Genomic DNA, 22,275 nt, shown 5'->3' on the forward strand with positions numbered 1-22,275 from the left:
AGCACTGAGAAGGTCCAGGACACCAGAGACTCTGCTTCCCATCATCTTCGCTCTAATAAAACCCTTAACATACTTTTTTTTATGAGACACTGTAACTTTTTCGCTTACGCAGCAAGCAGAGAGGAGCGAGGAAAATGGGCAGACCCTCAGCAGCAGCTAATGGTCCTCAAGTTATAAAATAATTGAAAAGTTAAATAAGAACACTCTGGAGGAAGCTTCCCGATTTGGTGCTAATGGGCACACGAAGAGGCCCAGGCTAATGTTGCGTGGAGGAGAGACACTGACTCGTGAGCACAGTGCTGACCTCCAGCTCCCTCTCTGCACCGCACATCTCCTACAACTCCACAGATCCTGAGGGAAAATTACCCCATGGAGCCAGCTGGGGCATAGACCCAGGAGAAAGCCCCATCCCACCTGGCCGAGGAACTGCCGCTGGGCAATGAACCTGGAGGCAGCAGCTCTTTGGCATCTGTAAAGTGAGTGTGAGCAAGTCCCAGCACCCCTGGGGATGGGCATGGGCAGGGAACAGCAACAGCCAGCAAACGTGGGTGGGAAACATGGCGTGGGGGCCCCTCTCCAGTCTCAACCACCACCCAACACCCTGCTTAGCTGCGCCGTGCAGAACAGATTTATCAGTTGGAAATTAAACTTCCCTTGCCCAGCAGGAACCTTTTCACAGTACCAGCAACTCTGTGTCACATACCGGGGAGGAACAAGGGAATGACGCCAACCCAGAGGAGAGGGAAAACCACCAAAGACCCATATGGAAATGGGGCCAAGGATCTTCAGCCATGCCAAAAAGAGCTGCCAAAAGGAGCCACCAAAAGGAGCTGCCCTGCGGTGGCAGGGACCAACACCTCCCACACCGGGAAGCACATGGGTACAGGCAGCAGGCAGGAAAGAAGGAGCTGAGAGCCAGTTTGTTGGCTCAGGAGAAGACCTGGAGCTGGGGAACACCCGGAGAGCCCAGGCTGTCAAAAGCAAACCAATTCCAAGCCATGCAAGCACAGAAGTGAGGCTGAGCACAGCCAGACCCAGCAGGACCCAGTGGGTGAGTTGCAGCAAACGCTGTAACTCAGCGGGGCCGTCAGAAAGGATTGATTTGAAGCACCTTTTTAATAAGTTTCCTCTCCTGCTGGTCCTTCGGGTAGGTCACTGCCTAATGATAAATGGGGCTGGAAGGTGCCTGCAGACCTAATATCAGTGCAGGTGCCCGGCCTCGATCCATCTTCCTTAGGAGCCAGCTGACAAAACTAACTGTCTCGGCACTGTAGCCAGGTAAAACACAACTGATAGGAAAAGGACATGCAAACAGAACAAAGAGCTGGTACTGCAGCTGCCCTCCCTGCTCCCCTCCTCATAAAACCCATAAGCCTGGGAAGGACCAATGGGGAGAACATTTCGCAGACGCCAACGGCAGAGCCGCAATGCCACTAAAAGCCAAGGTGAAGAAGAACTGAGCATCATGGACTGAGAGGAACCCATCACTCTCATGCAGGTGACAGGATCTGCAGCAGCCTCAGCTCCGAGCCACGCATCCCAGGGGCTGCCCAAGTGCTCACTAGCATCTATGTGTTTCCAGCAGAAATAAGAAATATTGTGGGGTTGTTCTCCTTCAACCAAGACCCCACACCCTCTTCTCCTGGTCAGCCTGACTTCAGAAACTGGTGGCAGGTTTTTGCTCCATGCTGATGCCACGGAAGGACAGCCCTGGGCAGAGCTGAAGCTCTCCCAGGTCCTCTGCATTACACACAAGGCAGCTGCAAGATGCAACCCAGCACAGAAACCCAGGGGAGGACACTCAATATATCCCCCAGGGTGTCCCAAGGGGAATAAACAGACACCATATTATTTTTTTTAGATTTTGCATCATGAAAAAAAGAAAAAAGAAAAAAAAAGTAAAAGAATCTCAAAGCTAATCCTGGTCAACAACTGGCCTACAACCAAGCTACACCTTAAATAATGTAGTGCTTTATCAAACATTCATAGTGATACACAAAGTGATGAACAATGCGTGCCTAGCATTTATATAAATATAGTTCCTGATGGCTTGTTTTCTTGGACAGCCAAAACTTCACAGCTTATCTTCCATGAGCTTGTGATTTCGCCTGGACAAAAAGCACTTTGGACATCTGGGGAATCAGGGCTACTGCTCACGAAACTGCCACAACATCTCCACCAGGCAACAGCAGCTCCACAAAACCCAGCAAAAGCCCACATTAAAAGGGCTGCTGCTGACTTGAGGAGCCACAAGTCACCCAGCTGTGGCTGGGAAAGGGTATTTGTCCTCACACGGGATGTCGTGTAGCATGAGAGCGAGACCAGCCCAAGCCTTGCAAAGCAGCGATAGGCCAGTGGGACTTCATGAAACTGTCATCCCTTCGAGATGCTCAGCAAAATACTGGCTTATTAAAACACCCTTTTCTCTTCTATTCCCTACGGCACCATCAGAAGCTGCTTTTCCATCTGCTTCTTCACTCCTCTGTCTCATGAAATTAGTGAGTGGGGATATAGCAAAGGCAAATAGAGGGGAGAAAAACAAGAAAACCACATCAGGAAATCCAACCTACCAGCCTTTTCTCCACAGCAACGCTTGCTGTGGGCCAGGAAGAGTCCTTAATTAGTCATTAAGCACATGCCAGCAGAGCACCACCCTCAGCCAGGGGGGATGCAGGACCAGAAGAGGCCACTGGCCCCCTGGAGCTTCCCCATCCCTTCTGACCTGCTGCTGGGAGGCAGGAAGGACAATGTACATGGGCCTCATTTGGGGAGAACCTCCTGGGCATGGTCCCGCACGTCCATGATGCTGTCTTAAGCCACTTTCTTGAGGGGTGTAAGGGAGAGGGAGCATGTCCCACAGGACCACCAGGCCAAGAGACAGTTGCTCCCTCCCCCCATGTTGGTGAGGGCGAATTTGGGATGGAGGCAACCAGTTCAATGTGATGGGGTCATCAAAACAAACCTAAAACTCCAGCCTGGTAGCTCTCTGTTCAGACCTCAGAAGGCAATTAGTCATATTAATTATGACTGTGTTTATCTCTCTGGAAAGCAAAGCTTTTCCCTGGCTGGGATGGACATTTTCAAATCAACATTAAAGTCAGAGCTGGCATCACCATAAAACTGAAGGACCCAATGGTGTATCCGTTGTAACCTCTGCAACTGGGCCCTCTATTCTCTTCATTAATGCACTCAAATCAGTTGGAATTAAGCATGTTGGACTTAAAGACATGCTTAATTTCTCTAATAACTAGAGACACTAGCTAAACACATGCTTAAATGTCTTCCTGAATTGGGACCCGATTCCTACCCTGCTAGGCCTCTTTTTTTTTATATTATTTCTTTAAAGCTGAAATTTGCAGCCGGGTTTTTCAGCCAGGAATAGCGGACTGCAAAAAACACTTTCCACTGTCAGACTACATGAATATACATTTTCAAAGGTCTCTGTAAATTACACAAGGAGTTGGCGGGGATTAGAGCTGGGAAAAGCTGATCACGTACAAAGAGGGTCATGATCCCATCAGGTCACTGGAAAGAAGACAGAGCCCCAAGACATATCAGATGCCAGCCTGACGTACTGTCCCATTTTAGCCTCCAGCCCCAGCAAACATTAAGCCATCGTTTTATTTATTAAAGGCTCAGAAAGCCTCTGGTTAATGGTCGGATTCAGGGTGGCACTGGATCTGCCTACCCGAGCGAACAGCAGCTGCAGAGGGTGGCTCCCAGCCCCGGCACGGCAGCACAGGGACAGCCCAACCCAGCACAGTGGGGATCTCCCAGCCGACAGCCAGCCACGAGTCCAGACAGGTACCGATGTCCCATCAAAGATGCTGGGCTGTCAGCTTGGGGATGGCAACATCAGGCCGGTCACCTCGCTCCTGTTGCCCATGGGCTCTCCGTTCTCCATCACGCAGGACAGCACCATCACCCTGCCCATTACAAGGGCATCGCCTCTGACTCACACCCTGTCTTTAAATCTCACCTCCAAGATACTGCAGAGAACGTCTATTTGCAATGAATAGCAACTCCAGGGCACAGCTTAACTACCTGCCCTCCTCTTCCACATCTCAGCCCTCAAAATGTCCCTTTCCCCAGTCCTGACACCTCAACCTCAGGCCAGAGCACTGCCTTACCTCTTCCCTAGAGGAGCCTTCACTGGTAGGCGAAGACAATGACTGAGATGATGCTCCAGCATTGGTGGGTGGCATAGGAAGCTCTCTCTCCTCATGACCAGGACCCTTCCCCTGCCTGTCTTTTGCTGTTATCTCAAACCTAAGCCGTTTGTCTCCCCTGCCAAAAACCCTTCTCCCACAGTTCTCCTGGACTGCATCACCCATCACAGTTTGTCTGGGAGGCTGCTGGGACCACATTAGCCCTACATTAGCAGTTCTCAATGTTTCCTCATGCTGCCCTGTCTGCTGTCTGGCTTGGCTCCCACCTCCAACTCACAGATGAGGACTGGACCATTAAGTGACATGATCTGAGTTACCAAAGCAGCCAGTGGCAGAGTGGAGCTGGATCTACATCTCCAGGTTCACTCTAGGTGCCAGACCATCTTTCAGGCATGCTCAAAACCCTCTCGCTATTGCTACAGAGAAAAGCATCCATGGATTAAGTACAAGAAACTTCAGAGGTTTACCCAAGTTAACACAGCAGGTGAGAAGAAAGTCCAAGAGATATGAATTCAAGATGACTGCACAACCACACCTTTGATATGCCTCCGGTATTAATCATCGGTACCATCAGTAATAAGTCCTGTCTCCTGTCTAGACTTGGAGGCCATACCCAGACTGCAGAGTCTGTGAAGCCAGCACAAAAGGCCCGCTTGAAAAGTTCTCTTTTTGAACATGAAAGAAACTGAGAAAATAAAGATGGGTCCTTTGTTGCAGGACTGGAATTGCAGATACTCGATTTTTCAACTCTTACATCTATTTTCTCCTCAGTTTTCACCAGGCAGAAGTTCTGCTTCTCACTGATCCTTAGGAGATTTGGTTTGGCAAAATCTTCTCGTTGGGGAACTTGTCGGTAACCCCATATTCAGACTTGCTGTATTTTCATCTGCCTTCATTTACTAACTCCATCTCTGTGCATCCAGCGCACGCCTTCTGGGGATGTGGTGCTGCTGCCTGTGACAGACTGGGGGCCAAACCCCCTCTAACAGCACTCGATGGACAGAAGCAACGGGCTCCTGCCACTGTAGGATGAAACCATGTCAGTAAAGATGAGAGCCAGGTATATTAAAAGATAAAAGCAAGTTAGGAATTCCCAAAGGGCTGGAGCTTGAGGCCATCTGCTCAGGAAAAGCAGGAGAGCAGAAATCATCAGGAGCACAGACTGGAAACTACCCAGAGAAGTGAGGACAGAGGCAGTGAGGACAGTGACATCACCTGCACTAATTTACCAAATCCCCTTAATCACAGAATGCTGCGTACACATGGGGACTGGGATTGAATATGGGGGTCTCCCGAGCAAAGACCAAGACCCCAGAAACCGCACCCCGCACCAGCAGACCCCAGTTGGCAACATGCACACCCACGGGACATGAAACCTCTGGAGACCTTCTAATTGCCAGAGAGAACCCAAAACCACAAGGAGACAGCACAGATCTCTTTCCACACCAGCACAAAAGGATCCTTCTGGCTAATGAGGACTGCCTGGCTATTGCCTCCTTCCTTGCTCCATTTCATTTTATTACATTAATAAAGAAAAGACTACTTTTCTTCTTAAACTGCCTCAGATTTTTCTTCTGTCTAAATTCATTTGGGCTCTGTGCAATGTCACCAGGTCAGTTTATGCTCCTGCTGCAATTCTAATTTTGTCAGCTTTCCATTTTCTAGGGAGTTGGGGGATTTTTCTTTCTTTCCTTTTTTTTTTTTTTCACCCCCCCAAGTCAAAAATAATTTTGCATAACAGTAATAATGTTAATGGCCCTGCACAGCGCATCCAGATTACAACTGCAGCTAGGGAGAAATAAACATCTCATCTTTGCCCTGCTGTTTATCTACCCACAGCAGAGCCTGGTATCAGGTCAGAACCTGTAATTTCATTAACTTTATCACTCAGACGCGCTTGTTGCTAGATGTCATTATTCAGCACATTGCTCCTGTGTTTTGTTTGTGCTGGGCTTCGCTTCAGATGCTCCGGCACCACGCGGGAGCAGCCCTCCCATCCGCATTGCTGCAGAGCACTGCCTGAGACTTGGGAGGAAAGTTTGGCTCACTGATCCATGCTCTGCTTGCCCATAATTTGCAAAACATTTGTGCTGTTCGACCTCCCGGGCAGGGACTTCTCTCCCATTCTGCAGGGCTGTATGTAGCAGAGTCATCCAGTGCAATCCCCTGCCTGACCTGATACATCCAGAAGCTCCACATGGGGAATGAAAAACCCCACACTCTTCCTCGTAGAAAGGGCCACTGAGCCCAACAGCCACACAGCGTGGGGTTGCACAAATCCCAAATGATGAAAAGCACCCGCCACCGGCACGACCCAGCACCTGCAAATCAATCACTGCCCGGCACGTGGGGAAAGCAAGTGGTGCAGGCAGGTGGAGGGCGAGCCGAAATGCTCCATCTTCATCGGATTTGCCATCCCTGGTAATTAATGCTGCGAAGTGACACTTGAAAGAGCCTCTAGTGACAGCCCCAGTGATGATACCGTTTGGAGTCCGCTGACAAGTCCCAGCTGATGCCTTAGCACAGAACTAAACTGCAAGAGCAGCAGGGAGAGTTTTTCCCTTGGGTGCCAACAGACTCCTCAGGACACGGGCACAGCTCCTTGCCCGGCCCTGGTGATCGCACCAAAACCATGCAGCCGGGCACTGGGGGGAAGGCTGACCCCATCCTCAGGCTAGGGCCATGCTCCGGCTGGGCTTCCCTTGGCGCATCCATCTTCAATCCACCCATAAAACCCTGCCTGAGCAGAACTGATGTCCAGCCCCTGGGGATCTCCAGGTATGTGGTGTCTGCTCATACCAACTGCCAAGTTTCTCCACCCCACCTGCCACATCCCGCGGGATCCCGGCTGCAGCTGCTGCCCGCAGGCGAGGCGAAGCGCCTGCGTGCACGGCACGTCCTGCGCCTCCCAAATCACCGTGTTTCCCACATGTCCGCAAACCAGGCCAGAGCACAAAGCCCACAGCACATATATTTATATTTCTAGTCTAGAAATCCTAGATCTGAACTACAGCCAGCTCATCCTTGGCAATCCAGGCTCTGACCAGCTTCAGCAGAGAGGAGTAACTAGTGCATACCATAGCTTGACTCCTTGAGCAAAGCCTCATCCAAGGAGGAAAAGTGCCCATCTGGGAGGAAATACACAGAGAACCAGCACGGTTTGAAAGATCAGACCAGGCAAGGCACAAACCTGCCTCAATCCGAGGTGCTAAGCCCGGCAGCATCACGAGCTGAACTGGTGGGAGCATTTGTGAACATCTCTCACAGTGTGGGGTAGCCCTGGCCCTGCAGGCAGCTTGCAGCCCTGGCTTGGGGGGATTTTTCAGTCAGTATAAGAAGCTCTTTATTGCCAATTCCTGAAGCCCTCTGATAGTTTAATATTCTGCCCTAGATCTTGTTTACTATTATGTTTTGAAGAGGACTGAAATGCAGTTACTGCCGTCTTCCCCACTCATACAACTCTAAATAATTTATAGAAAAGCAAAACAAAGAAGAGAATATGAAAGAATAAAAAAGGTAGCTCAGTTACGATATATGAAGGCTTTCATTTGTTCATTCTCACCGAGCAGAGGGCTGGAGAAACATCTCTTAACACCACGGCCAGCCATAGACAAAGGGGGATGCCAACAGGGATGCTCCAATCAGCACTTGAGCACGGCAGGCAGACCCCTGGGCACCTCCGCGTTTGTTTGAACAACAATAACCATCACCATCAGAATAACCTTCTTTAAGAGGGATGAGTAAAAAGCACTTTAAGGGTGGAAGAAACACCACCTCAGCCACCACTTATGACCGTCGCAAGTGCAGGGACCTGCTTTCCAGACACAGCACATCATCTGGGCTCTCTCTGGCTCTGCTGCTCAGAGCCGCAGTCTCTGCCACAGAGCTGAGAAAAGTCCCCATCCCCATCCCTGTCCCCCAGCACTGCCACCGTGGGTGCTCCAAGAGGGACTGCTCAGTCTTCATGGGAATCCCACATGCCTATGGGAAGAAGGGAGGGATGGTCCAGCATCACCCCAGGAGCCCCTTCCCTGCACAGAGCGAGCCGGCGCATCCCTTCCTCGCTCCTGCTGGAGTCACTCAGCAATTAGCACTAATGTACTTTGTTTTTGTTTATTCAAATGCATTTTACTGTGCATTGCAGGTGAACAATATTAAATGGCTTCTAATGACATTTCAATAAGCAGAGGTGGGTGTTGCATCTTCTGAGAGACAGGCTTTAAAAATGCAGGCAATCAAGTGTGCACTAGCTGAAATGCTCTGGGGAAAGAGCTGCTCTTCTCCACGCAGGAGAAACATTCTCCCCGAGTCAGGCAGTTGTACCCATGCAGCCCGTGGTCCCTCATCCCCACGCACAGGCAGCAAGGCAGCACCCAGGCCCTGCCTGGCCCTCTCTGTGACGGTCCTCCAAGCGCAGAGAGCAGAACAACATGGTTTGGCAGCACAAGTTTTATTTGCAGTTAAGGGAACAGCTGAATAGAGCAGCCAGTCTAGACTGCCTCATATAGGCTCTCGCGCTGGCCTCCTCCTAGAGCTCCTGAGTGCCTTCAGTAGCGCATGAAGTCACCACCAGCACCTGACACCCATGGTTTGGTGTCTGCTCCTCTCCCAGGAGAAGCCGCACAGGCTGATGGCTGGTAACGTGCCTCCCCAGCTGCTCAGCCTGCGGGAGCACTGCCAAGCCCTGGCCGTACAGCCTTCCCTCTGCTCCATCTGCCTGTCCCATTGCGTCCAACCTGTGGCTACTCTCCGTGTCGGTCACAATAGGACATCTATCCTATGTTGGACCGTTTTACCCAGAGGGACCCCACCACTACTTTTTTTCTGAGCTGGGCAGAGGTTTGGAGAGGGGAAACCCTAAAGGGACCAGAGCTCCTCCAAATCCCAGCCCAGTGCCTTCAGGGAAGGCACAAAGCATTCGCAGCACCTCACCTACTCAGGAACTGGCACCCCAGCCCAGCTCTCCCTGCCCAGCTCCCCACAGCTACTCCCAGGGGATTTACACCTCACAACAGCAGCGTTATCCACTATTATACCTTACAAGCAGTCAGCACCACAGGGACAGGCAGCAGCCAGAACACACGCTTATGGAATTGTATAGGCTTCTTTCTAATCTGACCTACAGATGCCACATAACACTCTACCTGCCATGCCAAACACCACGGGCAGGAAATGGGTCATAAAATTGGGGGTCTGTGTCCATCCATTGGATCCACATGGATTCAGTTCTGCGCTTCTTCCCACAACAAGAACTTTCTGATCTGCCATTTCCAACTCCACACAGGGCTCCTCTGTGCTTGCCTTACACCTACAGCCCTGGTGACTTTGTTTGCAGGTGACTACAGATTCATTTGTCTGATTGCTCAGAGAATAAAGCACAGGGGATCTTTTGCCACCAGTGGAAAATACAGCTTTATGGAGCAGCTCTCTGAGGATCATCAACCTCAGCAGGCTGACGGAGCCCCAGCACACCGACATGTTCGCTCGTGAGAAGTGATGCCCCACTCGACAGCAAGGCAATGAATGTCCCTGCCACCCGGGGAGTAAAGCCTGGCCTGGTCAATGCACACGTGCCAGCACTCACCCACGGCAAGCAGTCAGGATGAATCCCAGCATTCCCACCCTGCTGAGGAGCCCATCGCACAGTGGGAGCACGCGCTCAGCAGCACTGCTGGAGCAGCAGGAACGACTCTGTGCTGCCCCATGCACAGCAAAAGAGCAGCTCCCCTCCCTGGGGAAATGCCAGCTCTGGTCCCCCAGGCAGGCAGCCCCTAACCCACTGGGGGTTTCACAGCGGTCTCCACCATTGCTAGGACCAGATATCCCACCAAGCCTGAAAACAGAGCCATCAGCTTCCCATCTCATCACACCGGGCAGGCACACATTGGAAATGGGAGACCGGTTTTGGAAAAGGATGTTGACAAAGGAGACGGGTCAAATCCTACAAATCCAGATCTCTGTGGAGCTCCCAAGCACACAGCTCACACGCTCCTACAGCACCTGAACCACCAGCAAAGCACAGTCAGAGGGACCTGGTCCTCGGGGCTGGCAACAACAGCTGAAGGCTCACAGCTACTGTGCCTCAGTTTCCCCAGCACCACCCAGAGGTGATTCCCCTCTCAGGAAGGGCAGCTCCAGGACAAGGTCTGCAAACCACCTTGTAGATGGCAGCTGAGGACCAAAGCCTGGAGAGCCAAGCGCCAGCCACAGGAGCTGTATAGGGATAAGCCACCCTCTCTAGGTGATACTGCACAGGACAGACACACTGGCAGGGGATGGGGAGAGGGAAAGAGGAGAAAGAAAAGCCACAAACCTTTCTTCTCGTAGTCGGGCTTCTCCTCCCCGCCCCGGCCCAGGCTCTCCAGTGTCCGTGTCACTTGGCTGCCAAACTCATCCTCCCTGGTGCTGGGCTCTGCCCGCCGTGGGGTCTCCTCCTCCTCCTCATCCTCGTAGTCATCCAGGATGGGGGTCTCACGGATGGGCACCCCGATGACTGAGTTGTGGGCCTGGAGGCGCGAGTTGCGAAAGCTCTCACGGGCCTGGGGGCCCAGCAGCACTGAGGGGATGTAGTGGATCTCGTGGGTGGCCTCCGTGCTGGCACTCTTCTGTGGGATGCGGCGGCGCTTGTGCCAACGCCGCTGGGCGTACAGAGCCACCATGAAGACCAAGAGGAGCAGGAGCAGTGCGATCAGCCCACCCTGCAGGAGAGCAAAGGGCACGGGTCAGGGGGTGCACGGGGCACAGGGGTGGGTCAGGGGGTGCTGCAGCCAGCATCCACGGACCCTGTCCTCTTCCACCCCAGAGCACCCTTTCATCAACACTCCACGAACCACACACGGGTGGGTTCATGGAGCAGCCACCTCTGGGGTGGGACGTCATGGGCAGGTGGAGCAGGGTGCCAGAGGTGGCCTTTAGCTGGGGACAGCACAGTGACATCTCCAGCTCAGCTCTGCCCGCTCTCGCAGGGACTTTGTTCTTACCACACACCCAGCCCTCCAACCCACCCACCCACACAGGCGCTGAGGTGGGCAAGCTTCCCCTCCTGCCCTGCACAGGGACATGGGAAAAGAGGCAATCACATCTCACCACATGGGAGAAAAAAACCTCATCAAAACAACCCAGCCACCAACATGGGAGCAGTAAAGTCTCGGCAGAGACACACAACATTTCACACAAACAATGGTGCAACAAATGGCACCACGCAACTGCTGCTCCCCAGGGCACAGTTACCCCAGCTCCATCATTTCTGGCTGTGATTCGCCTATGGTTTCAACAAGACTTCAGCTGCAGACCTGGGGGCACAGCACAATGTATTCCAGACCAAGACCTTCTCTCCAAAGCTCTCCTCTTCCCCCACCTCCAAATTTTATTCAATACAGCTCCCAACTACATTACCATTAAAAAAAAAAATCTTTACCAAAAAAATGTACTACTTAAATCTCTATATGTCCATGGAAGCGGCCTCTCCTCCCAGGGGAGCCAGGCTGGGAAGCACCGAAGGGGGCCAGCCCTGTCTCTGGCTGCACTGGAGGTTAAGCTCGGCCACAGTCCCTCAGTCCCAGGCAGGCAGGAGCTGTCTGTGTGCCAGCTTCCAGCCTCTTAATCTCTGCAGTGTCAGAGCAATTTTATCCCGTGGCAGACAAACAAAGCAGGGCATGTAAATCAGGAGCAGCATGAGCAATCGGGGCTTTGCAGCATGATGTGGAACAGGCAGGGCAGGGCAGGCGTTTCTTTGGCACAGGGGATGCCACAGCCCAGAACTTTACAGACCGTGCAAAAACAAAGTGGAGACATTCAAATATTTCATCTGCATTCGATACAAGGCACCATGTTGTACCTGGAGCATGGCTCTGACATGTAGACAAGATCAGCTGTAAAGAGGCAGCACTGAAGACTGCAGCACACAGGATGAGTTAGCTGGGGGAGAGGACTCAGGAGCAGGAGCAGAGGAGAGACGTTTCCCTAGACCACACCGGCACCACGACCCGCCACAGAGAGGAGCCCAGCCCAGCACCTCCCATCAGGAGCCTCCCAACTTCTCCCCCCAAACTGGCACTAATGGGAGAAGGGCTCAGGGACTCAGGAGAACATTGTTCAGCTTGACTTCCCTAATTTAGGTGATACACACCATCAGGAAAGGTGGTTTAGCATCCAGGAGATGCTCAGGGATCTCTGTGTGAGAGAAGGGCAGGGCTCGCTGAGCCGACCGGGCTCATGCCCTGCAGTACTGGAGCACCTGAAGGACCAGGAGGATGAGGACCCTACCTGGCCTTCCATGCTCAGAAGGAAGAGACAGTGTGGACACCTCAGCCTGGAAGAGCAGAATCATGTTTCCTCAGGTTTGCACAGCACGGGATGCACAGAGACCCCAGAGCATCTCAGGAGCTCCCCAGCATGAGCCACCCACACCCCTTGGCACCAAATAGGGGCCATTTCCTCGGAAGCCCACTTTGCAGAAGAGGAACCATGGCACACCAGACCCTCCAAAAGAGAGTCCTGGTGACAAGGACACAGCAGGGTCACGAACTTCATCATGATGAATCACACTGCAAAATCAGGTCTGGCTTGTGTGCCGGCATCCTTCCAGCAAAGCGAGGGACCTCACATTACAGAAGGGTTTCAGAACAACACTCGTGGACATGACTACCGGGAAAAGCTTTCTCCAAGGCCTCACCATCAAGCCCCCAAGCCACCCAGCTGGATGTCACTCGTGCCTGGGTGCTCTGCAACTGTAAAGTGGCTGCAGGGCAGAGCACTCCACACTGAGGCACATGAGCACTTGCCTTCCTGGAAAAGCTCAGCTGGAGACAGCCCAGATGCTCAGAAAAGGCCAGGGTGACCAAGAAAGCTCTGCATGAGAAGCAGCTTTGCCAGCTGGACCCAGGGAAGGGGTCCAGGCACCCGCGGCAGTGCTGGGGCCGTGCACCTGCCTGGCTGGGCTCACCTTGCATCTGCCCCCGGGAAACGGCTTAGAGCAGATAAACCTGTCAGCATATTAAATTAAAGATCTCTCTGCTTGGGAGAAATTACAAAAAGGTGTAAAGGCACAGAGGTTATTAGCATGCTGTTCCCCCCACCCCGGCTAAGGAACAACAGGGTTGGCTCAAGGAAGACAAGAGCTCCCAGCCCAGCCCAGCCCGGCCACGGCTCCTGCACCCTTTGGCGATGAGACACCCCCTCTCTGCCTGGGAAAGGCTGGGGTGCCCATGCCAGCCCCTGGGGTGAGCACTCATGGGCTCATAGCAGGCAGCTCGGTTTCAACATGCTCCTTTCGTCCCTGACCCCGCGCCAGCAGCTGCTTGTTTAACCACGCCGCACACGCCAGGAGAGCTTCCTGGGGAAAAGGGGAAAAAAAAAAAAAAAAAAAAAAGAAGTCAAACTTAGGAGGCATTCAAGCCAGCCTCATTTTAATCTATTTTTCATGTTAAATTATCCAACTGAGGGAGCGGGAGAGAGAAAGGGGAAGGAAGGGATAATATGAGAAATGTTTTATTTGACAATGTGTCATTCGGAAACTGATTATTTCTGTCTCCGAGCTTTTTAATATTCCCAAACAATGGCCAAGCCGCACGGGGATTTGGTATTCTAAGGCTGGATTTATAATACTCTGTTCTGCAGTGATAAGAACACGGGCCTTTAATCCTCTGAGCTGTGAACATGCATATTCTCCCGCGTAATGTCCTTCCCGCTGCGCTCCGGCGTGCCCTGCACCGGCCGAGAGGGAGCCGCCATGGCCAGAGGGTTGCCGAGACCCACAGAGGAGGAGGAGGGATAGGAGGAGGAGGAAGAGGGAGAAGGCGGCTGGTGGGGACAACCCATGTGTGTGCACAACTGCAGAACTTGTGGCACTGGAGCAAACTTCAGCTGAAGCTAGAAAGCAGCAAGGCTGGGGCTTACTTGGAGCACAGAAGGAAAACCGATGGAAGAAGCCACCTCAAAGCACAAGAGGTTGGGCACTTATATAAATTATGAAGGCTGCCAGGCTGCCGACCTGGAGGGCGATCACTGTTTGGGCATCCATCTGAGATGCTGAACAATTTCTGAGCATAAGAGGATGCATGTGCTTCTCTGAACACAAGCCACCACCCTTCTGTACCAAAGCGGTGAAAGACAAGGGAGTCCTGCTGCTCCTCTGGGGTCTGGGCAAACTCCCCTACAAGAGGCTCTTGCCTCTCCTGATTCTGGCCTGTCAGCTCTGCTCCCCACAGCTGGGTGGACATGGCGTGGTTGCCCACAGGACCCCTCCAGCCCCACACCTTTGCCGTCAAACACAGCGCAACCGCAGCGACGCAGCCCAGCTGTTAAGAAAGCCCTAAGAGTCTTACCAGCCACCAGGTCAAAAAGGGCTGAAGTCGCAGAAGAAGGCCCCAGGCTGGTGGAGAACACGGTTTGGGCTGGGCAGACTGGTTACACCAAAGAATCTCTTCCAAAGCAAAACCAGAGCAGAACAGCACAGCTTTCAGCCTGGCACTGACCTGAACCCCTTCTGCTGCTTCCTCTGAACGCTGATACAAGGTTTTGCCCTGGGGGAAAAAATATCCCTATTTCTTTTCCAACTTTGAAGCCACTATTGCTCCTGCATGACATCCAAAACCAACTATTGTCCCACATTGTGCTGACTACCAGCCCCATCACTACTGACCTGCTGCTGGGTGAAACAAGGCTCTCGCAGCCTGGGGCCATCGCTCCAAGTACAGTCCCGCGGGACAGCCGGGCTCTGCCCAGCACAAACCCTGCACAAAACCCCCCCCATTGCACCCTGCAGCTTCAGAGAGCTGGGGCGAGCGGGACCCCAGTACTGGAGCATCACATTGCCCTGCGTTCCAGCAGGCGAACCACAGTAAGCAAATAGGTATCAGCAATAACCACATAATTCTCAGAGCTCTTCACACTGTGTACTTATTCCTTTCTTTTCTTTTTGGCCATGAAGGTAATTAAACACTAGAACAATTTACCAAGGGTTGTAGTGGATTATCCATCACTGTCATTTTTTTTTTTTTCCTAAAATCAAGCCTGGATGCTTTTTGAAAAGTTATGCTTTATTTCAAATGAGAAATAAAGGCTTCAGGGAGCTCTTGCACCCTGTACGGCACTGGAGGGTAGAGCAGACGACCCCAAAGTCCCTTCTGCTCTTCCACTCCCACACTCTTTTGTCTTTCCCACACTTTAGCTCCATAGCATCCTACCTCTCTTTTAAGCATTTCGTCCCTTCCCAGGTCAACCCAGATGCAGAAAGCACCACCAGACCCAGGACGCAAGAGGGCAGGTAAGGCACGTCCACCTGACAGCACACCGAAGGGGGAGATGCCACCAGCATGGACCAAACCTCAGACCTCCACAGCTCGGTACACAAACCCCTCCTGGCTCGCCTCAGCCTTTGCTGAGGGATATAATAAAGCAATGCTCAATGAACGGGTGTAGCAAACATTTGCATTAGGTTTTAGCCATGCTATAATTTGAGCTAACAGATTTCTAATTAATTTAACTAAAAGCGATGGCCAATGGCGGCACGGAGACCCTATAAATGCCATTTCACCAGGCAGAGGCTTGCTCCTGGGCACAGATCCTCCAAAGCCATGTCCCAGGGCAAACCACAACCAGAAGTGGAGCTGGGATCTGTTACAACAGTGTCTGCTAATTGGCAATCAGTGTTCCCAGCCACAGCAGAACTCAGCAATGACACCCACTGATGACCAGGCTGGCTGGGGGCAGCTCCAGGCCTGTCCATCCTCTCCCTCCCAGCTCTGCCAGCAGGTCCCTTCACCAGGCCAGACTCTGTGCCAGGCACCCCCACGCCCACACCTGAACAAAGCCGCGCTTGGGACAACTTTGGAAGAAAAACACATTTATGCTGGACTGCACAGTGTCTGCTGCTTCCCTTTCCAGATCAAACCTCCGCACCACACCAGCTCCTCCCTAGGACTCCTGTGCCTTATTGCTCTTTTTCTCTTTGCTGCACCTCTCAATTTAAATATTTCTTCTGCAAATCTTAATTAATATGCTGTTTGCACCTTCTTTCAGATCATTAACGATGAAAAATAAGGCTGATCTCCGCAGACATCTCTCAGAGCCTTCCCTCTCCTGCGCACTGCCACTGTTTAGCACGACCTCCCTGCACCCTGCTGCTCCCTTGCCCTGCCGGGATGCAGGACATACCTGGACATGGCACGCGATTCCTCCAGCTTTAAAGAAACAGCAGGATGAGGAAAGCATGTTATACAGCGTGCTCTTCCCCAGAGCAGGGATAACACCAGCCTCTGGCTGTCATGCCCGTGATGGGAGAGTTTTGGCTGTTTCCTGCAAAATCAAAGTTTCTGCACCCACAGCACCTCTGTCTGCCTCTCCATCCTCTCTCTCTTGTACCCATACACGCTGGCTCATCCCAACCAAGTCTAAAAAGGCAGAAGAGGTCCCAGAAATATCAACATCCCTTCAGCTTTGTGGTGAGAGGAAATAGGCAGGGGAAAGAGGCCCCGGATCACCCAGTCCACTAACACACACCACACTCGAGGGCAGGGAGGAGTCATCAGAGCCAACGGAATGCGTACACGGAGAGGAAAGGAGAGAAACGGGGCTTTGGGAAATAGGCTTTGCAGGAAGCAGTCACATCTCCTACAAGAATGCAAGCAGGGCTCATGGACAGAAATGGAGCAGCAGCACCTGGAGTTTGGGAAGGCGCTGGGAACCTGTTTCGGGAGATGCTCCTGCAGGCGTAGACCTGGCCAAGCCTGCTCGGTCCTCACACAGCCTCTGCTAGCAGAAGGGATGTGACAATGGAAACCAGGGATGGGAAGATGCTTACTCTCTTCCTGCATGGGTGGCACAATAAGCTGGGAGCTTGACTTGCAGCAAGGATCATTCAAGAAGAAACATAATGGCAAAAAGCGTGATGCTCCCAGGAGAGCTGGGACATCTCGGTCACTGGAGGTCTCCTGCCCAAAATGGTGTGGGGATGCAGGGGTCCTGCCCACTGCCCTTCCTGAGAGCAGGCAGCTTTTGTCTGGAGGGTGCATTGCCTGCCCCTGTCCATGAACCACAACCACCCTATGATGACACGTGCCCCCACACACTGTCAGTAAACGGGTCAGTAAATGAGCCCATGGGCAGGTGAGCAACAGGCAGGGAAACTGAGGTAGAGCATGAGGATGAGACCGAGGACAGACAGCAAGCCAGCATGAAGGCTAGCAAGGAAGAGATGAACACCAGGATTAAGAAAAAAAAATAAAAATAAAAAAAGTACTCCAAAGAAATCTGGACCTGGTCCTGATCTCAAAACCACTCGACCTCACCTCTCCATAAAAGACAGCAATGATACAGGGCAAATCTACTAAAAAATACAGCATTTTTCTCCCTGTACGCTTCAAATCCCCATTCAAGCACTGCTTCACCAAGGTGCTTAACCACACGCTTAACTTTAAGTATGTGTTTAATTCCCATTACAGTCCATGAGACTATAGCACACGCCTCAGCGCTTTGCCGAGCAGGGATGGCTGCTTGAATTGTGGCCCAAAGAGAACTCTATTATGCCTTTTTTTCCCTCTTTCCATGGCTCTTGCAGCATCACTGAGCTCCAGCGATGATGGGGCACTGTCTTCTGTTGTTGCTGTTATCACAACTGTGTCACTTAACCCTGCCCTGCTGACAGCACCTATAAACTACCCTCTCTGAATGGGCTTACACGGGTGCAAAGGAGTGCAGGATCTGGCCCAGGGGGGTAAAAGGAAGGGTTCCTGCAGGATCCCTCCACCAGGCCCATGCAGATCTGTCCTAGGCAGCTGCTCTGCTTGCCATGCCGTAACTACACGCATGGGGCATAAATTTAATAGCGTATACAGTCCTGCAAAGTGTAACACACGCACAAGAGATGAGAGTTACAGTTGCTGTGGGAACCATAACTTTAAAATCTCTGACTCTTCTGAATCAGGAAAAAAAAAAAAAGTCAGACAAAAAGTCACATTTCCATATAATTTTTTATTTTTTTAAGCCACGCTGAATTTTGTTTTGCTGTTTCATCCAAGAATGGAAACAAAAAGAAGGAGTGAACCTGCCAATCAGCCTTTCTGCGCTGTTCAGACATGCAATGTAATGTTCCAGTAAATGTTTATTTGAATGGTCTCCCAGGCACTGGCTGTATGCAAGCATCAAAATACACAACCCTCAATCACACCGAACATGCTTGCATATCCCGAGCTGCACATCTTGCTAGGATAACAATTCAAAATGACTCCTAATCCATTTTTATGATGTAAAAAAAAGACATTTATTTGCAGTGAACTGAAAGAGGAGAACTGGAGGTGATTTTATTAAGCACCTGATTGCTAGCTCTTTCTAAAGCCAGAGCACAGATTGCATAAATTGTGATTTTAATGCGCGCTAAACGGTTCACCTAAATCGGCTGACCCGCTAACCCAGAGCTTGCCCTCAGAGAGGGAAGATTTTAAAATGCATAAGGTCTCGTGTGTTTGCGCTCATGTTTCCCTAATGCGGGCAGGCTGGCTAAGCACAAAGCTGAGACAAAAAACAAAAGCTTTTTTTTTTTTTTTCCAAGGAGTTTCAATTACCAAGCCCCATCCCTCCTCCCTGCCAAGCCTGTTAGAGACCCCTGCACATGTTCACCCCGCTCAGCTCATTCACACCCAGTACATGAATTGCATCTTAGCCATATTCCAAAAGGGAGAACAAATTCACTTGAGCTAAGAACAACCAACCTTGCTTTTAAATAAAAAAAAGGTCACCACATCCATGGTAAGTGTCTCCCAGCACAGGCAAGGAGCACCATGCATTGCAGTTTGAGAGCGCCCAGGGTTGTGCCAACACACAAAGCACCTTGCAATTAAACATGGGGCTAAAGGCAAGTCCCTCAAAACCAGCAAGCGCAGAGCCACCACCCATGCAATGTCCTTCTTAGCACTGTCTCAGACCAGAGCCCAAACCCCAACTGCTCATGGCAGCCCAACTCGGGTAAGGAGCATCCCAAAGGCCAGCAGAGCTGCCCTGAAGGTGCATCCCAGCAAAGGCAGCCTCTGCCAGGGGAAGGGCAAATGGGAATCCACCCAATATCAAGGACGACCACCAAAGAGACTGTGTGTGGCCCTAATACCTTCCCAAATGAAAGAGAAGAGCAATAAAGTTCTCCAAGGCTCCGTTTAGGCTTGGATTCACTGAAATCACCAGTAAGAGCAACTTGACCATGCCTTGCTTTGCCTGATGCTGGTGGGGAACATGTCCCTGCCCCACCTCTCCTCCCTCCAGAGCTTCCTGTCTTGCAGCAGAGATGGTCACCTGGGGATCCCCCTCTTAATCAGACCCCCCCAACAAACCTGCAGATTTGCACCTTGCACCCACACACCCCTGGGCAGGGACAGCCAGTCCCATGGGAGCCCAAACCTGTGTCACCCTGCACACCACTGCTCCTGCTTTGGGGGAAAATGGTGCTGCCTATGGGAACATCTCATGGGGTTTTTACCATGAGCTGTGGACTAAGCTCTGCCTGTGCAGGTGCTCCATCCACCAGCAGAGCATCCAGCATGGCAGAGCATCCTGGCATGATGTCCTTGGCTGTGCCGGCCAAGCCACACTGCTCTGTTTTCACGTTCATGCTTCAACCACTGCCCAGCAGAGGCCACAAAACACCTCCACAGATTCTGCTTGAGCTGGTGCCTTCTCCTCCAGAAAAAAAAAAATGTGTAACATTCATTTTAGCATCTGATGGAGAAGCCAACCTGCTGATCAGCTGGCCCCAACAGACAGAGCAGCATGGCCTGTGGAAGTGGCACAACGAAGAAGGGATGTAGCTAAACTCGCTAATTTAGGAAAGGGATGTAATTCAAGAGAAGCTGCGCATCTTTCAGGAGCCTCTGCCTCAGGCTGATTTCAGACCCACCCACAAACCTCCACCGTTCGGTGCCCACCACAAACCCTGGTGCAGGTCCTACCTTTGCTCCCGCCCCATGTTTATCTGCTTTGTTTGGACAGCAAGTGGCGAGAGCATCTCCCAGAGCATGTGTACACAGCTTATCTCTGCAGCACCCAAGCATCAGCTGGGGCCTCCGGGAGCCACCACAGGCTCGAGTGGCAATTCCCCTGGGTTCCCCGAAATCACAGCCACTGCGAGATACCTGAACTACCCGGCTGCTTCTCACCCCTTCCAAAGGTTTAGCAAATACTAAAACAAGGTCTCAAATTACTAGGATTATTACAATATCTACCAGCAGAGCATTTGCTAGCAAGTGATGAAATATAATTAAAAGTAAAGAACACTTGTCAGATAAATGAGTAACATGTACTGCTGTTGCAAAAGTACCTTTCTTGTTTTTTTAATAATTGTGTTTATCCGCTTCCTCACTAATTTACAAAAAATGCAGTTAATTCTCAGTGGATCTCACAACCATTAGTGCGAATTAATGCTGTTCCCACTGTATATTCTGCATATATTAAAAAAACATTAATCTAATAAGAGATGCAAGTCTCCGGATGAGGGAACATGAACACAATTCACATTGTGCCTCCAGCTTCCAAGTGCTGGTGAGTGACACGGTACAACAACCTTTCTGCTCAATTAACCAGCCAGTTTCTGGGGGCTGCCAGATCTTGGACAGTTGTCCAGAAAAGGTGGCAAAACATGGAGAAAAAGTTCACCACGGCATTAAGGAACAGGGACTACTCGGAGTAGCCCAACATCTCCAAGCTCCGTTGATGAGCCAGGTCTCTGTGTTGGTGTGTGCTGCTGCTCTACACAGGCTGGAGCAAAGACAGGCAAGAGACTGGAAAAGGGGTTTAGAGTTTGTTTATAGACATCTCCAAACAATTTATGGAGCAAGGAGCTGATGGGAAGGTGCTATTGTGCACATAAGAATGGAGGGAAAGAGCTGGTTTTGGTGGTGGTGGTGGGTTTTTTTAAAGGTTTATTACTGATCCCATAGCTGGCAGCTGCTTTGGGAATGATCCAGCCTATTGTGTAAAAAGAAAAAACAACCCTGTCTTACCATATTTAAAGCGCAAATATTACAGCATAATGAACATCCTTCTGAAAAGCAGCAACATAAACCACTGCTTTCCAGGGGGAGAGGGAGGGTATTCAAACAAAATGACAGGGATAAAAGCTCCATGCACGTGTTTGTGGAGCATTTGGCATCTTTGCAATTCTGGCAAAACTCACACTACAGGAGTCACATACTGCACACCCTCCTACGCCAGAGAAGGGCCTCTACTGGTACCTGGGGCACTTCACACCAGGAAAAGAAAAGAGAGTTTATCAATTTGCACACACACAAATTGAAAAATGCACCGACCCCCTCCAAGTATCACACAGCAGGTAAATCCAAGACTTTGATTTTTAAAAAAAAAGATCAAAAAGCTCAGCAAGTCCACAAACCTCCTCCTCTCCCAAAACACCACAGCTATTCCTATCAGGTTATTAAGAGTCCAGTTAAGTACAGCATTTAACCATACACTTAACTCCCATTAACTTCACCAAGACTTTGCACATACATAAACTTTATCAAGTATTTCAGGGTTTTTTTGTCTTCTTGTCCAAGAACAGAGTTCCTGTTACCCAGCACTTGGTCTGATGCCTCTAAAAGACCTCGGGACTCAGTGCACTGGAAAAGCAAATCTATGGGGACAGGAGTTTTCCTGCCGTACAGCTCCCACACTCATCGCTTACACACCTATGGGTCCATAGAAACATTTTTGTTCCACAGCATGTCACACCACGCTAAGCCATCTTGCTGAAACCCTGCTACTCCTTAACTCAGCCCTCTTGCTGTATCGATCGAAAGCCAAGAATATAAAAGAACAGGAACACACCAGCTTTATGTTGCTCACTTTTTTTTGAGTGGCACAAGGCCACAGGAGAGACTGAGCGGCAGGCAGGGAGTGCCAACCACCAGTCTGGGAGGGGAAAAGCTGAGTCTGCATCTGCCAAGGGGCCCTGTGCACCCCCAGGGTGCAGATGGAGCACCTTCAGCTCTGGAGAACTCTGCACACCCAGAGGACAGTCCCCATCCCAAAGCACTTGCAGCTTAAGGCACCTGCAATTCAAGTCCCATCTTTTTTCTGTATGGATACAGGACATCAAAGACAACAGGGGTAGAGCAGAGGTGAG

The 22,275-nt window shown here is 51.2% G+C and overlaps 1 protein-coding gene across 2 annotated transcripts in view; it reads right to left on the minus strand.

Annotated features, from left to right (window-relative positions):
• Nucleotides 1–22,275, minus strand: part of ASTN2 (astrotactin 2) — a 360,643-nt gene that overhangs the window by 257,254 nt on the left and 81,114 nt on the right. For both annotated transcript variants that reach the window (XM_074846673.1, XM_074846674.1), the window contains one exon: nucleotides 10,483–10,867. In XM_074846673.1, the coding sequence (XP_074702774.1) occupies nucleotides 10,483–10,867 (385 nt within the window). The remainder of the gene's footprint in view (nucleotides 1–10,482; nucleotides 10,868–22,275) is intronic.

The sequence above is a fragment of the Strix aluco genome, chromosome 20, assembly GCF_031877795.1.
Source record: "Strix aluco isolate bStrAlu1 chromosome 20, bStrAlu1.hap1, whole genome shotgun sequence".
In the NCBI taxonomy this organism is placed as follows: domain Eukaryota; kingdom Metazoa; phylum Chordata; class Aves; order Strigiformes; family Strigidae; genus Strix; species Strix aluco.